The sequence below is a fragment of the Aulostomus chinensis genome, chromosome 5 (genome assembly GCF_037954235.1).
Source record: "Aulostomus chinensis isolate RoL2024-O1b breed Wild chromosome 5, RoL_Achi_v1.0, whole genome shotgun sequence".
Classification (NCBI taxonomy): domain Eukaryota; kingdom Metazoa; phylum Chordata; class Actinopteri; order Syngnathiformes; family Aulostomidae; genus Aulostomus; species Aulostomus chinensis.
Genome location: NC_141324.1, coordinates 21333405 through 21350439, shown reverse-complemented (window position 1 = coordinate 21350439; position 17035 = coordinate 21333405). Strand labels below are relative to the sequence as shown.

The 17035-nt window shown below is 40.8% G+C and overlaps 1 protein-coding gene across 1 annotated transcript; it reads left to right on the top strand.

Annotated features, from left to right (window-relative positions):
- The first annotated feature begins 3167 nt into the window (after positions 1–3167).
- cahz (carbonic anhydrase) lies at positions 3168–10929 on the top strand. The gene is made up of 7 exons (XM_086203868.1): positions 3168–3493; positions 4144–4341; positions 5961–6079; positions 7849–7941; positions 8090–8152; positions 8266–8421; positions 10585–10929. Exons 1-7 carry the CDS (start codon positions 3460–3462, stop codon positions 10702–10704), a joined length of 783 nt encoding a protein of 260 aa, XP_086059994.1. The 5' UTR covers positions 3168–3459; the 3' UTR covers positions 10705–10929.
- The last annotated feature ends 6106 nt before the right edge of the window (positions 10930–17035 follow it).

The window sequence follows — 17035 nt, the reverse complement described above, 5'->3', positions numbered from 1 at the left end:
TGTCTTGTTCCCGCTTTCTGTGTCTCTTTGGCTTTGATGATTGGGAGCCCATTTTCAATCACTGTCCTTCATTTTCCTCACCTTTTCTCATTTACAAAGTCATGTTTTTTTGACATCAAACTGATGAATCTTATGACATATCACAGAATCCCTGCACATCATGCTTGATGTGAAGGACATCCTCCTTACTGAATGGTGTTTGTTATTAAACCTGGGATCTTCTGTGTATTGTGAGCTGTGAATTTGTTTAGTGACTTGAATCCAAGGTGGATGCACAAAATTCAGCTTACAAGAGTGCACCAACGATAGAAATATTGGCCAATTTGATACTTAAACATTTTCTTTGTTGATGTTATTGTGTAATAGCAACTTGTGTTGTGAACTTTACTTTTCTACTAAAAGCTGGCATACAAGTAAGGTATTCTCTTGTTTCTGAGTCTCACTGAACACTCCTCTGGGCTCCTGCAGTCCAACCTATTGGTCCATCTATTCTTGCTGCCTTAACACCTGAAAGGCTTATCTTATAACATCTTTTAACATCCTCTCTTATAACATCGTGTAATGTCTTATCTTACAACATCTTATGACATCTCGAATCCTCTTGACTGACATGTACTGATTTTGAGCTTTACTTTTCTTTTTCTTCATCATTGCGGTCATGATCTGGTGGGTTTTTTTTTACATGTGTGTTCTGTCAGTGACGGTGCAGCATGTAGGCTGCATGTTGTTTAGCACATGAGCATGAGACCTGAAATCATGTGTTTAACACTTCCATTTTCCTCATTGTGTCATCCGTAGAATATGTGGCTATCGGGCGTGTGTGTGCCAGACCTTGCAATAGCATCAGCTTGTGAATATGGATGAGGAAAACGAGCATCATAAAATGGCCCGGGAGGCTGGATGAGAACGGTTTAATGTGTGTGTGTGTGTGTGTGTGTGTGTGTGTGTGTGTGTGTGTACATGGGATTAAAAACGATCAAAGCTTAGAACCTGGAAAAAGCTAGGTAGATAAGCAGGTAGATCTGATGATAACCTCCATCTCATAAAAAGATGGGCCTCAGATGAGCAATCATGCCTTTGACAGCAGTGTGAGTGCACAAGGAGTGTGAGCGTGTGTGTGAGTGTGAGCGTGTGTGTGTGTGTGTGTTGCTTCCTGTGAGAGGTGACACCGAGGGCGTAGAGGCTGATTGAAAAATAAGTTAATTTCCAGGCTCGATTGATGGGAGACAGGCGCTCTAATATCACGGGAAATTAAAATGCTGGTTGCAGCCAAGCAGGGCCCTCCACTCACCCGCTGACCTGTGCTAATTAATTTCTGTGTCGTTATCATTTCATCTCAGGGCTGCGACCCAATGCTCGCAGGGGAAGAGGTGACAAGTTCTCCTCATTTAACGAATAAGCTGCTGTGAAGATGATGGTGCAGCTGACTGGTGACTCCTGAACATTTCTCACTTTCAAATTCACTTTTTTTCTTTTTAGTTTCGATTACTGGAGAAATCTAAAATGAAGTTAATGCACACTTTGGATTTGAAATCCAGCAATTGAGTCATTCATGAGAGGAAATCAACCTCATATTTCTGCATAGACACACACGCGTGCAGGTGCACGCACGCACGCAGTAGCACGCACGCGCGCGCACACACACACACACACACCTTTATCCTGTCCTCTGGTAACTCGGTTTTCATGGAGAGCATCTCTCTGGCGTATACGTCTGGGTAGTGGGCTTCATTAAAAGCTTTCTCCAGCTCCTCCAGCTGATATGACGTGAAAATTGTCCTGCGGGAAAAACAGAAAACATATGGGATTAACGATGAGGTTTTAAAATTCTAAGAATGGTTTCATAATAATCGAATTGAATAATCTGCTGCTTAATAAACAGAAAAACAAAGGAATTTTTGACCTGTGAATTGATATCACGGACATGAACTTTTAAAATTCAGAAATAAAGTAATTTTATAACTTGCACCATTTCATGAACAGGAAAAAAATTGTCAATTATTTACAAAAAAATTACGATATAGAGATAGAGATTTCGAGTTAAAACCCTAATAATGCTGTTTAAATGTTCTTGCACTCTTCTATTAAAATATAACCTTTTGTGTGTTTTAATTTGTTTGTCATATTTGAGTTTACCAATGCCGTCTCTTCTTTCTTTTCTTGCTCTGACTCAGAGATGATTTTGAGAATTTCTTATCACCGGAGGAGAGACTCATGTCATCAGAATCTGTGAGGAAAAATATCGAGGAACAATTGTGGGTAAAAAAAAAAGACCAAATCTATACACATATATAGCTTTGTATACTGGCATGTGAATTCTGAGTCATTCAGTTTGTAGAAAAATGTTTACAAAACTGCCTCGTCCAGTGAGTGGGGCGGACCACCATCTCTTACAGCTACAGAAAGGAAGCTGTTGGCTGAATACAGTTGTTATGTCTCTGTCTTTCTGCAAGTCAGAGCGCAGGTCAACCTGCATCCTGAGGCATCTTGGCCATCCAGATGTATCTCAGACTGACAGTGATGATAAACTCAGACTAGTTGTATGAGCTTTTATGCCTTCACACGACCCATGGCCCCTGAAATTCCAATAACCTTGACATAAACTGTCGTCAGCGGTCATTCTGTCTGCACCCTGCATACTGCATGACCCTGTGGGGAAGGGGGGGGGGGGCCTTCATAGTGCATAACCATCACAGTTTGCACCAAAATCCAAAATTAAATTTCCTTGAGCGAAGGTGAGTTGAATTTGACTCAAAGTATATAAACAAGAATTACCAACATTTAATGCAGGGTAAAATATGTACCTTTGCAATTATACAATTATAATTCTCAGTGTGTGCGGGGTTTGCTGGAGGGTATTTTTCTCCCCAAAGCCCTAAAAAAAGCTCTATGCGGCCCTGCAGGGAGCCAAAGGCATGCACGTACCATGCAACATTTAGTCTGAACTGCATAACCAGGCTGAATGCTGCTGGCAAACGGTGAAAGGACCATGTGGACTTCAGGATATTGCTTTGGGATCCTCTGGACCGACATTCACACACACACGAAACTATGATCCTGCAACAAGGCGGGCAACAGCTCGGGGTGTCTGGGTGGGAAGGATGGACATGTAGCCGAGGGACGGATGATGTGCGCGCATCAAGAACTAATCCATCACCAAAAAATAAAAAACGCCGTTGATTATCGCGAGGAGAGGAGATGAATGGAGAGGAAAATGCTTATGAGGGAAGAGAGTCCATCACATCTAACGTTACTGTCCTCCTGACCGATTGCAGAACAAGCCAAACCCACCGATGGAGCGCCTATAAAAACCCCTGCGGCGGTGTCCTGAGGGGTGTTTGTGACCAGATTATCATCATCCTCCCTTTCGCTCTTTTTTCCCCCACTCCGACCTGTAAAACACTCGCTTGAATTACTGCTTCTTTCGTGTTGTCAGAGTAACGAACCGTCGGAGCAGCCATGTCTCATGGATGGGGATACGGACCGAGTAACGGTGAGGATTTCACAGCCTTCAGCTATGCAGTGGATGTATCTGGACTTGTATGTAACAGGTTAAGAACATGCTGCAACACCGTCGAGTCACTTTTTGCTTTACTGTGTAAATATTGTGCTTTTACTTATTTAACATGGTAGAAATAAGCTATTCCATTACCTCACGGTATTTATGACCGTGCTTAACATTCATTTTAGGGGACTGAAAAAATAAAAACTCGCCCACTCCGTACATTAATAGTGGTGGTAAATTTTAAATTGATGTATATTAAGGTTGCCATGCTTCACTTAAGTAGATATTGTTGTTTTTTTTTACTGTTTCCTTATACAGCTACACATTTTAGTGGAAAATATAGTTTATCTGACAGCTGTGAGTGTAACTGGTATTTTCATTGCAATTAATAGTTTTATATAAATGATGAGACTATTAAACTTATATTAGTTATCAAAAATAGTTATTGATTAAATGAAGCCATTTAAATGCAATGGTAATTATTACCCACTGCTCCCTAATAATTTTACATAAATACTTCTTTTACTTGAGTAAATTATCCAAACACTTCCTCCTCACAGAAATTAATAGGAAAGATATGAATCATACAGTACACGTCTACTCTTTAAATATGATTCCTCCTGTATTTGATTTTATAGGACCTGACAAATGGGGAGTTGATTTCCCAGTAGCTAATGGACCCAGACAGTCTCCCATCGACATCATCCCAAAGGAGGCCCAGTTCACCCCATCCCTGAAGCCTCTGAAACTCATCTACGACCCCTCCAACTCCTCTGGCATTCTCAACAATGGACACTCTTTCCAGGTGGACTTTGTGGATGATGCCAACACGTCCAGTAAGTGCACTGTAAACAAGTTCATATTTATGTGCACTTCATATTTTTCACACTATGTTGGGTTGTGTTATATATTGTTGTTGTTGTTGTTGTTGTTTTATTTTAATAAAATTCATGAGTATGAGTACAGAATTTCGTATAAAAATATTCTTTTTTTCCTCTAAAATAGAAACATTCGTCATATTTTCAGTTATTTCACACCTAAAGTGAATTAAGGAGCAACTGTCAAGTTCTCTGCCACTGTAGGAAATATGAAACCTTTCATCCGGCCGCTGGTGTCTTGAGACTGACTGAACCGTCTAAAAGAACCTCCTCCGCACATCGATTGTGTGGAATAAAATACACATTAGCTTTGTGTTCACTTCTGCTGCAAACATGGCATCCTATCGTTATCTGGCTGTCTTGTTTGTGCCTCCACCCTGCCGTGTGTACAGTGACAGATAACTGCGTCCAAGGATGATGTGGAGGCTCAGGTCACCCTGGTCAACCTCCTTTCATTTTTCTGAAGGTCAGCAGGGCTCATCTGAACCCACTCACCCTGCCGTGCTGTTTATTCGACGTGCATCCATGTTGTGATAGTTTTTTTTTTAATTAATCGGAATTAAGTTCAACAGATGTTAGCTATTTATTTAATAAACAAAACAGTAAAAAAAAAGTACTCTCCAATTTTGTTATAATCCTCCCGTTCCAGTTATGTAAAGCATTTCAATGAGTGCGCCAGTGAAACGGGGATGCTGACTGAGATGGTTTTTGAGCCTCTCGCGTTGATCCTGCATTTCCTTCAAAGCAAGTTTGTGAAAAACATCACAACTCCGGTTTCCAACCGTTAGCTCGGATAAACCTGGTGACGTTGTTCTAACATCGTCAGGGTGATTTCCTCCCGATCTACAGCTGTCATTTCCGAAAAATGTATCTCGTGAAAATTGTCCTCACATGAGCTAAATAAAAATGTCAACTGTACTAGGCCTAGCTAAGACCAGGCCTAGTCTTAGCTATTCACATGAGTAGGAATATGATTGCCCAACAGTGCACATTGCTTGGATGCATTCATAGTATTTCTATTAATTCCTCAATCTTAATTTGTGGCCATGTTATCGAGTGTTGACGGAAAAAAGACTAGTATTTTTCCCAAAATAAGAAAATAAATAGAACGGGAGAGCCAGCACAGGGAAACACTGAGCATTCAAACAGAAAAATTTGAAAAGCAGTGGTGGTGTTGACCAACTGCTGAAAGAGATTGATGTGGTTCATGCAGCCTAGATTTAGACTTTACACCTGCTGCTGAAGAGATTAAGATTCACACGGTTTCCCCAAGGACTAGGCTTTAACCTAGATATGCCAGCAGCGTAGCAGTATAACTATTAGGTTGGACTAGACTTGGACTATCTGGTTGGACAAGTTTAATTTTGTTGATGAAACTACCTACTGGAAGTTTCACAGACCAAGTTTAAAATGAAACGGAAATAAGAGATGAGAGCTTCTGATCAAATATTATTGCTTTGTGGGGCCACATCAAACCTTACCAGGTGAAAAACGTACAACACCAACGCAGATTTAAGGGATGTTTTGTGGTGTTCAGCTGTGTGTCTCTAGTAATCCTTTTGTTTTCTTCCCACCAGCTCTTACCGGAGGTCCTATTACAGGAACGTACCGTCTGAGACAGTTTCATTTCCACTGGGGAGCCAGCGATGACAGAGGTTCTGAACACACTGTCAACGGCATCAAGTTCCCCTGTGAGGTACTGCAGCTAGTGGAGTTGATCGAGAGGGGTTCAAAAATACTTACAACTGAAAAAAGAACAGAATCCTATGGGTTGTAAGGATGTGTGAAATTGATTCTGATACTGTGCTGTCAAGTAACAAATCAGTTTGTAATGTATCTTTGTATTTTCTTTATGCTACCGATGAAAAAGGGGATTAATAGCAGGAGCTTGAGTCAAAACCACAGTAAGAATTTTTCTGTGAGTGTGTGTTTCTACGAATGAAAATCACATTAACCACAGATTCCAGTATTTGTATTGAAGAGTCACTATTTTTGTCCAATAAATCAATAAATGGATACAGGATTATAAATAGATGATTCACTAGGCTAACATGTACACTGTCACTTGCTAAAATATAATTCACAGAAAAAGTATACTTTAAAAATATCTACATAATTAGTTTTGGGGGAAACAGACTCACAAAGGGTGGCATGTTGGTGCAGTGGTTAGCACTGTTGCCTCACAGCAAGAAGGTTCTCTCTGTGTGGAGTCTCCATGTTCTCCCTGTTCCTGTGTGGGTTCTCTCTGGTACTCCAGCTTCCTCCCACAGCCCAAAGACATCAAGAGGGGACGAGGCTGATTGATACTCTAAATTGACTGTAGGTGTGACTGTGAGTGTGAATGGTTGTCTGTCTCTATGTGTTGGTCCTGTGATGGACTGCCGACCAGTCCAGGGTGAACCCCGCCTCTCACCTGAAGGCTGCTGGGATACACACCAGCCCCCCCGTGACCCTTAACAGGATAAGCAGTAGAAAATGGATGGATAGATGGACAGACTCACAAAATCAGTTCGTCGATCATCCTCGTTAAAGGGTTAAAGACGCGGTGGGCAGCAAATGAGTCTAAAATTCAGCTCTGGATTCTCACAAACTCCCTTCCCTCTGCACTCCAACCTACTTTTTGGGATCTTTTGTTTTCGCATACAAAGACTTGCTGAGCATAGCAGTAACTAACACTGTTACACACTCATTAATGCTTCAGTGATGAAAAAAACTAAACTCTTCTATTTCTCAGTGTAGGTCTGTGTCTTTGTCCATCCGTTAGTAAAATTAAACCAAAGCACCACAGCAACTTTCCCTGAGCTTGGTAACAGTGTGAAGCAGAGGCTAAGGAGGAACCCAATGCATTCTGGGACCAATCTGAAAAGTTGCACTGCCCCAGTGACAGCTGTAGTCAGAGGCACAGAGGTAGTCAGGTTGGGCGTTGCAGAGGCTACATCCTATTCTTCTTAACAGTGTAACGATTCATGAGAATTACAGATTTGATGTTTAAAAGGGTCAAAGAGTGATTCTATTTTAATGGTCAAAGGTGAAGAGGACCTCTGGGAAACACTTTTTTTTTAAAATCTTGAATTCAATCACTAAACATGACAGCGTTTAACACAAAAAAGTCTAATAGGTTTGAATGATGAAATGTTAAAGATTCAAAGGGACATCACAATACCACACACACAGAAGAATTTGAGGATGTAAATTTGAATCAAGGAGGAGTCCATTGAAACACTTAACCCAAAAAATGTATTTTATTCTTCCAGAAGGCTACTCTCTGTTAGGTGTCTTAAATTCTCAGAGCCCCCCCCCCCCCCCAAAAAAACCTTTCAAATTCATCAACCACTACAATCCCAGTCTTCTTTCTCTATCCATGTGCTCAGGGTCTCTCTTATACTTTCAATGGATATTTGTTAGCTATCATTGATTTCCCTTAAAAAAAAAACTCTTGTCTTGTCATCTTTTTTTTTTTTGCAGCTCCACCTGGTGCATTGGAACACCAAGTACCCCAGCTTTGGAGAGGCAGCCAGCCAACCTGACGGACTCGCTGTGGTTGGGGTCTTCCTGAAGGTGAGTCCACTCTCCGGAGAGATTGACAAACTATCAAGTCTGTCATTGCGCAGCAGAGAAGCTGTGGGAACATGCCAGAAGTATTTATGCCCTGAAACAGTGCACATTGTTCATTTACTCCCACTGTGAACATGATGTGCTATTCCAGACTGGTGCTGCTAACCCCAGGCTGCAGAAAGTGTTGGATGCCTTGGATGCCATTAAGGCAAAGGTTAGAAACAAAGAAAGATAAACCAAACACCATTGGCTACATTGTTGTCATGGTCACATTCAACATTAATGATGTTCCCTCCTCCTTCCCTTCCTAATGCCCTCTCCCTCCAGGGAAAGCAAACCACCTTCCCTAACTTTGACCCCAAAACTCTTCTTCCCACATCTCTGGATTATTGGACATATGACGGCTCTCTGACCACACCCCCCCTTCTGGAGAGTGTGACATGGATCGTTCTGAAGGAGCCAATCAGCGTTAGCCCTGCACAGGTACTTGGCTTGTTTCACTTTAACCCAGAGTTTTTTGAGTTGTTGTCTATGAGAGTTCAGCATATTGACTGTACGCTGCAAACGGCTGCACCATGATGAGATGTTGAGCACTGGTTCTAGACTGTCTAGCAGGTGTCATCACTACAGTTGAACTTGAAATACAACAAACATTGTTTTAAGCAGAATGAAGCTATGTTTCTGGGTGGTGTGGCTCAGAGGTAGAGTGGCCATCTAGCAACCAAAGGGTCACTGGTTTGATCCTCACTTCCCCCGGTGATGTCCAAGTATCCTTGAGCAAGATACTGAACCTGTAATTGCTCCTGATGGCCCTGCAATGGACGCGCGACCTGACCAGGGTGAACCCTGACTCTCACCCAATATCAGCTGGGATAGGCTCCAGCCCCTCCCCTCCTGTGACCCTTAACAGATAAGCGGTTTAGAAAATGGATGGATGGAAGCTATTTATGAGGAACCTAATACAGCAAGTGGGAGGAGCTGTACATTTTAAAGTCCTTGGGCCCTTTCTTAAGGTCAGAAAGACATTTGTTTAGAAAATCTGCACAAGCTAAAGTTACAGAGTAAGTAATATTGATCTTTAATTTGTAAGCCTAACTCACAAAAACATAACTGGACCAACTGGATTGCACACTAGACGTCATTTAAATGCACAGTAGTCAGCCTGACCACATGTGCTTGAGTGCAATTGTGTGTGTTCATGCACACACAGATGCACACACACACGCACGCACACACACAGCACGCTGACATTGTGTATTTGTAGCAGTCCTAAATACAGACATTTGACTTGGCAGCTCCCTGTTAGTATGCGGCTTGGACATTCATGCTGCTCAAGAACAACTTCTTAATCATGGAGTCTGGTGAAACTGCTTCTTATATCTCAAGTGGAACCTGAAAGTGTTCAGTTGAAAAGAGAGTGGTGTGGGCTGTGTGCATCAAAAAGAAAAACAGAGGCTGCAAAATGAAAAGGCCAAGAGGTTAGAGCCTCTTTTTTTGGAGCCATTTTTAAGTGTTTATACATGTTTAAGGAGCCAGAATGTTTGTATACAGGATCATGAATGAGTGAAGAGCAGACTGGATCTGAGTCACGAGAGCCACGAGTTTCATGAACAAGTTTTTTTCCTTATTCAATTTTGTCATTAATTATTTTCTACAATTGAAACTATATTATAGTTTCATTCATTTCATTCCTACTTGGTCAAATAATTACGTATGAGCCAAGTAAACTTTGATTTTTTTGATATATTTTCTTTTTGTGTGTTGCTGGTGTTATGTTTTACCTCCCTCCCTCCCTCCACACACACACACACACACACACACACACACACACACACACACAGACATGCACAAACACACACACACACATACACATATACACGTACACTAACGAGCAGCATTACACTGACTTTGTTGTGACAGAGAACTGCTGAGGGGAATCAAATCCAAGCTCACCAGCTAAATGTTGAATAGATCCCAGAGGAGATGTTGTTTATGCCACACTGCTGCTTTACTGGTTTCTCTCTCTCTCTCTCTCTCTCTCTCTCTCTCTCTCTCTCTCTCGCTCTCTCACAGACACACAAACACACACACACTCACTCACACACAGCTAGGTATATGCTCTATCTCACTTGATGTGTTTTACAGAAGGACCTGAGGGGTGTTTCAGTTGTTGTCCTCGCTTATCTGAAAGTGCACTATAGTTCTAGTCGTAGTACTGGGAGGGCTGTGCTTTGCACCATGTGCACACAAGTGATAACCACACGGCATGAGGGTGTGAGCCACTGCCCTGCACAGTTCTTAAAGGAATATTGACTGGAGCAGGTAGTACCATGTACAACTATTAGTTAGAATCTAAGAATTTGAATTCATGTAGGAAATTGAACATGATTAGTACAGTCTACATAACCCTAGGCCACAGGTTGCACGGTTCATTACTTTTATGAACTTTGACCCCTACATTTCTAATCTGGAATTTATGTTCTGGTAATATATATATATATAGAAACAACATCATTTCAGTTATTCAACTGATGTGTTCACCAGGGTTTGAAGTTACTGATACCGATGTGAATCCAATTCCTTTAAAACAAGGCAGGTTCCTAAAATAAATCCCTGTTGTTTTCCCTGTTTCTTCTTCACCATCAGATGGCCCTTTTCCGTAGCCTCCTCTTCAGTGGAGATGGAGAGGCTCCATGCTGCATGGTGGACAACTACCGGCCTCCTCAGCCTCTGAAGGGTCGTCTCGTCCGTGCCTCCTTCAGATAAATGTGGACTCCATGGCATCAGTCCCCCATTGCTTCAACTCTATCTTTTCTTGAACATGCAATCTTTCTATAGCTGATATTTGCACTATTTATGTCAATCCATTTACTTCCACTCCCTGTCATATAGACTGCCTGGATGTATCTTGAATTCAAAAGCTAATTTATATTTTCTAACTTTGGCACCATTGAGTTCTAGATTGTAAATTCGAAATGTGCCAATAATAAAATGAAGAAAAACCCTCCAAATGTCCTAATATTAACATACATAAAAGGATTTCTTTCATGTTGATATGTTGTTAGTTTCAAGTCCAATATTAGAAACTGATGCTAGTCTCATGTTGGACCGTAACGTTAACCTGAATTTTTAATTTTCAAGCAAAATATGCCAGGTGGGTGGAGACAGCGGGTCTCAAGTCTTGATCTGATTTAATGAACCTGTTTTCCTCTATCACTTGGATTAACAGATCATTTAAGTTATTTTAGAATGTTTAGTGCGGATGAAATATCTTCTATTTGCCATTTAGACTTGACTCATGGGCAAAATGCATCCTAGTGGAACTTTAGAGTGTTAGTAAAGAAAATATATGGCATTATTGGGGATTTTTAAATTAAATGCTGAATGAATTTATTCAACAACATGCTAAATGCACTCATAACCCTTCTTTTTTTTGCCTTGTTTGAACATGAATGCCTTTTTTCAACTTCCTGAAGCTTCTGTCTCTGCATTTGATTGTGGTGACTTGTGCTGGCCAGATTGGTCATTTTTAATTATTACTATTACCACATTACTATTGATTTCTGATAGATATTGTTATCTTGAGACAAATGTCGCATTTTTTTAAAGGCGAGACCTTTTCTTCTTCTTTAACTTTAGCTGCCTCTCACCAGCTGGTGCTTCCAAGTAGACGTCTAGACTCGGATGCTGATACTAAGGAATGATGTATTCTGGCTCTACAGCCAAAGATGCTCTACTGATCTTAAACCTATTTTATAAGAAACTCTAACAACTTACCTCCCTATCACCACAGTGCATTTTAAAATTGTCCTCAAGACTTCTTTAACACAAAGCTATTGGCCATAACTATACATTAATGCAACCTGCAGCCTCAACATAGAATTGTTCATGATCCTATCCTTTGTCAGGAATGTCTATTACTCAGCTAAGCTAAGGAGACGGGCAGGTATTCAGATGGGAGGCACAATCTCTCTATACTTGTCTTTTATTTTAGAAATGTTAGCATTACAAACATTCAGAAAGTGGCTTTGCAAAAACAGCTGTTGCTCTGAAGTTGGAGTCAAATGTGGCATTGTGTTTTGTGTGAACCTGTTAATGGAAAACCATTTATCAATAAAAAAAAAAGAGATAACAGATGTGTCTTGTTTGTTAAATTTCAACTGATCACATATTAGCATATTCTAATTTCAGTACATGTAAAGCTTTGGTCCAGGCTGAAAGAACTCATCAGATATAATATTTCTCCTTAGGAGCAGCATTTGTGACATCAAAAGCATTTTTGATTCTTGAAACTCCAAAAATGGACTCAACGGTGAAACCAGAAATCTCTCGTGTCCTGCAGTGAGACTTCAGACTGAGACATACGAGCGTCTTCATCATATCAGTTTTCAATGAGGGAGAAGGAGGAGCTACTATCTGAAGAATTAATGCCTATATTTGTTATATTTTTTTCTGCAAAAAAAAAAGTGACAGATATTATGATACATGATAGATTAGTTTTGTGTTTCTTAAAAGCATGGATGGGAGTAAAATTGATGAACATGTTGAGATTTGCTGGCTGATACTGCAACAATATCATCATGTCCATGCTCAGGAGCTTTGCAACTTATTTTAGAATCGCTAAACTCTGCAGTGATTCGCATCGTCCGCTACAACGTCTGAGACTGTAATTGTGGCTGAATGGTGTTTTTCAAGTGCGCAACATGAATTACACACTGAGGCTGGTCAGGGCTTGTGGCTCTTTCTGATTTCCTTCAGAGATTTAAGATAAACAACCGGTTTAGGTTTTCCGGTGGTGTCTCAGCCTCCTAGCCAGGACTGTCCTCCAGGGACATCACCCCCCAGTGTCAGACACATCACCGCCTTTGGACATTTCTGTCTTGATTATTCATCTTCATTCATGTTCTTTTGTCAACTGGAGGCACTCAGTCACCGTCTCTGTTAACCTCCGTGGCTCCAGCGAGCATGTTTGTGAAAGTAAAGTCACTTTCATGCTTATAGTTGCAACAAATATGCGTTTCTTTATTTGGTTTGGTTTGGTTTAACACCGTGACTTTGTCGAGCGCAGCAAACATTGGAGGGAGTTTCACTTCAGTTGGAGCTATGTGCCTTTTTTCTTTGTCAAAATTCTATGTTAATTATTAGCATGCTCATCTTTCAAGGATCTTTATTCTTATTAACTACAATGTAGCATTTACTCACCTTATTGTTTCCTTTTATGCACTTAAAACACAGGTAAAAACAACAACAACAAAAAACAGCATTTAGACGTCATAGTGGAGTTTATTAATAACTGGATGAATTGGACCTCATTCATAAATATTCATAAGCTCATTACTGAGTTAGATTTATTTCCTGCATTTGGAAAATTTTCAAAAATTAAAAAAAAAGAGAGACAAATATCAGTCAACAGACAATCTCACTATGAGGAGAGCAGCACGTTTCCCCTGTAGACTTCTGAGACGATTCCAAAAACCATTGTCGTTCCTCTCGTCCGGACAGCTCAGTGCTCGTCTGGGGCTCCAGTCCACTGGGCTGCTGCGTTTTAAGCTAGAATGACAACAATTGTGTATTTCATATCAACTTTATGCATAAATACAATTATGAATCAACGGTGATTCATGATGAAACAATGCTGTTGACGGTGGATTAATGATGCTGGCTGGTGATGATCTTATGTAACACAGTTTGGCTGTTGGTTGTCTCCACAAACACGCCTTTGTTAGGGTCCTCAGCATCACAAACCACTGACTAAATTATCTCTGTTGAGCAGTCAATCAAACAGCCACTGTTTCCAACCATCTCTTGTTATGCAGTGTTACATCTTAACGTACCAAAATAAAATCTGGAAGCCTCTCAAATAAGCCTCTGAATGTGTGTATTAATCTGCAACCAAACCAAGCAAATACAGTATATTACAATAATTCACATTTCTTTCACCTCTGCACACAGCATGATGCTAGAACAACTGACCACAGTCACCTTCTGCCTACCCTTGTACAGTACGTGTGTGTTCCTGGGGGTGTGTGAGGGTGGGTGAGGTCCACTCTGTGTTATCACCCTGCATCCACCGACCAGAGATGGAGATAGAGAGGACAGTTTCTCAGAACATGATTACACGGAACTGTTATCACATCGGGACACAGCGACTCAGGGACCAAGACACTTCTACTGACAGTTCATGAAATGCATCGCCTTGATGACATCAGAAGAATGCTTTAACTAATGGATCAGTTGTAAAAAGTAATAATAAGAATAATACACAAGCACAACACCATCGTAACCATCTGTGCTCGCTTACAATGATGCATGAAGCAATAATATAAGACACGTTTCACGTGTAAACACACAGCCACAAATGCCTGCTGATTATTTTGCACTCTAGAGAATTAATAAAGCATCCACATGGGAGCCACTCAAGTGTCATTAAAGGTCCAGGCTCTCTGTCAGGTGTGGAGAAGGCCTCTCTTACACTCTTGCAGTGCCGCTTCTTCTTCATCTCTCAGCGAGAAGCTTCTGGGATACAGAAGTTTTTATCCTAAAGAGGAAAATTTGTTGCTGATGTAATTTCTCCTCAACAAATCAGAATAAAAGATGATATGAGACCACTTTGGCAACCTCGAACAACCATACAAGCCACTTGCTCGCTTCCTCGCCATGTTTTTTTTTGTTACAGTACAACATATACCAGGTAGTGAGGTCAATCACGAGGCCGAACATTGTGGCTCACATCAAGCTTACAAGAGTTCTCCACATTCCTCAGTAAAAGTTGCTCCCTGTAGCATTTAGAACAAGAAGAAACATTAAAGTCATCTTGAAAAGCGAATTAATTTTTCATATTTCAGCCAAACTATTTGCAAGCTGTCTACTTTGTAGAGGGGACTGAAACCACGCGAGCAAGAGAAACAAGTGTGGGGGTCCTGCTGCCCCGTGGCTTCCAGGAAGTAAGACAGAGATGACATGCAGTAGGCCGACCCAGATTTCGTCATGGGGCCGAAGGCGAATGGGATTGTTACATTTGAATTTACTCATCAGGTCCCATCCTGTTCCTTTGGGTTATGTTTGAATTTTCTTCCTGATTAAATTTGATACACTCGCCTGACTTCTCATTTCAGATATTGTTCCTTTGTATTCCTGCCTCGGTGTCGTCTCCATCCGTCGAAGTGTCGTCTCCATCCTGATGTTGCTCACTTTTGACTCGTGATTCTACCCCTCCAAGTGTATGTACAGCTTGTAGTCCTCCTGTTTCATTTTAGAAGCACCATCTCTTACTTTGCAGCCTTTCCTTTCCCCTGGTTCATGATCTCTCCTGCTTTAATCTGGACCTTGTCTTTGCTCTCTTTTGCTCTTGACAAAACTGTGGCTTCAGCAAAAGTCTTATCGAAGTCATGCATCTGGATCATCTTCCAAGTTTTATTGCCATGGCACGTTACAGGCAGAGTCTGAAACAAGCTGAGGCGACAGCACACATTTTAGTTTTGAAATATTGTGCTTTTATTTTCTTACTTCTTGTCTTCCCTTTTTCCCTGCTCATAGTGGCCACGGGACTGTGGCCTATGATGAAATATACATCATTGAAACTTGAATTGAGCTGATTTTGTTCTTTTTAATCATCCTCTGAGTCCATGTCCACAGTCTCCTGTCTGATTAATCTAGACAATCATGATCATTATTATAATCAGGACAACCAAGTAGAGAAATGACCCAGAACTGGCAACAACACAACAGAGCAACTGAATTTCCACTTTAGGCAATCTGTAGAGGTGCACGTGTGTGTGTGTGTGTGTGTGTGTGTGTGTGTGTGTGTGTGTGTGTGTGTGTGTGTGAGTGTGTGTGTGTGTGTGTGTGTGTGTGTGTGTGTCAGGATATGAAAGGGGCTTTGGCAAATCTCAATGCACTTTCTGCTTCACATAATGGTTCAGTTTTAGAGAAAGAGACAATGAGACAGCAAGGGGGGGGGTGAAATTGTCAGTAAAGACTGGTTTGGAGTTTATGGATATGAAGGTTATGTTGTGTTTGTAAATGGTTATCTTTGTTAATCTGCTGTTCTACAGGCCCCTGCGGAGCTGTGATGGAGAGATGCATGACTAATCCACTGTGTTAACTCCAAATATTACGTAACAAGAGGATTCCCTGACTAATTTCCTGTCCCCTCCCCCCATCTTTCAGGAACATACAATGCTACTCACGCCATGCCTGAGTGACAACAGTTACCATAGCAACTGCATGTTCATATCATGAAATATAAAAAGGTGGGGTGAAGAGACAGATTTTTCATAGGAAAACTTAGAAGAGAGCAAAATCTGTGAACATTACAGTCAAGAACTAAAGTATTACTACCACAGTATTACTACCACAGTATGACTACCATGGAATTACCTCAGTGACACGCCGCTGATTGAGCACTGAGATAATAGTGTTCCATTTATACAACTGATGTAGGTCACTGCTGTGCGGGTCTGTTTCAGCATAGTTACAATAATTATTAATTTACAGATTTATTGAAATAATAATTCCCCCTCATTTCTACTTAACATTACATAGCACGATGATAAGAAATTCCATATCTAAACTGGAGTAGGTTTTACATTCCCCAGCTGCAGCCTGCTGCTTTAAAAGCCATAGATGTCAATATTTAATGTATCAGATATATGAATCATCATAAATAAATGATTTTCTCAAGAGCCTTGACAAGGTGGCATTAACCCTTTATTAACATACCTGAGCTGCAAAGATGCTGAGATGAAGGTCAATGTAGGAAAAGCAATATAAAAAATTGTCCCTTGATAAAGATATTTGATGTCATATTTTCTACTAATTTTGTTGTAATGGATTGTTCTGATGGGACATGTGCATTGTCATATTATATACAATGCAACATTAAAAAAAAAATAGTGGAGTGGACAATGGAATGAATAATGTCCCAGAAAAGTTCATAGTAAGTCATTAACACGCTAGAAATCAATCTCAAATAGTGAATTCCCAGTTTCACCTTTTCATTTTACAACAGTTTTGTTTGAGGATCATCGCACCACAGAAGGTGACTCCTCATCTGTCGTTGCCATGACTCTCTTGCTCACCTGCACATCGATGCCCA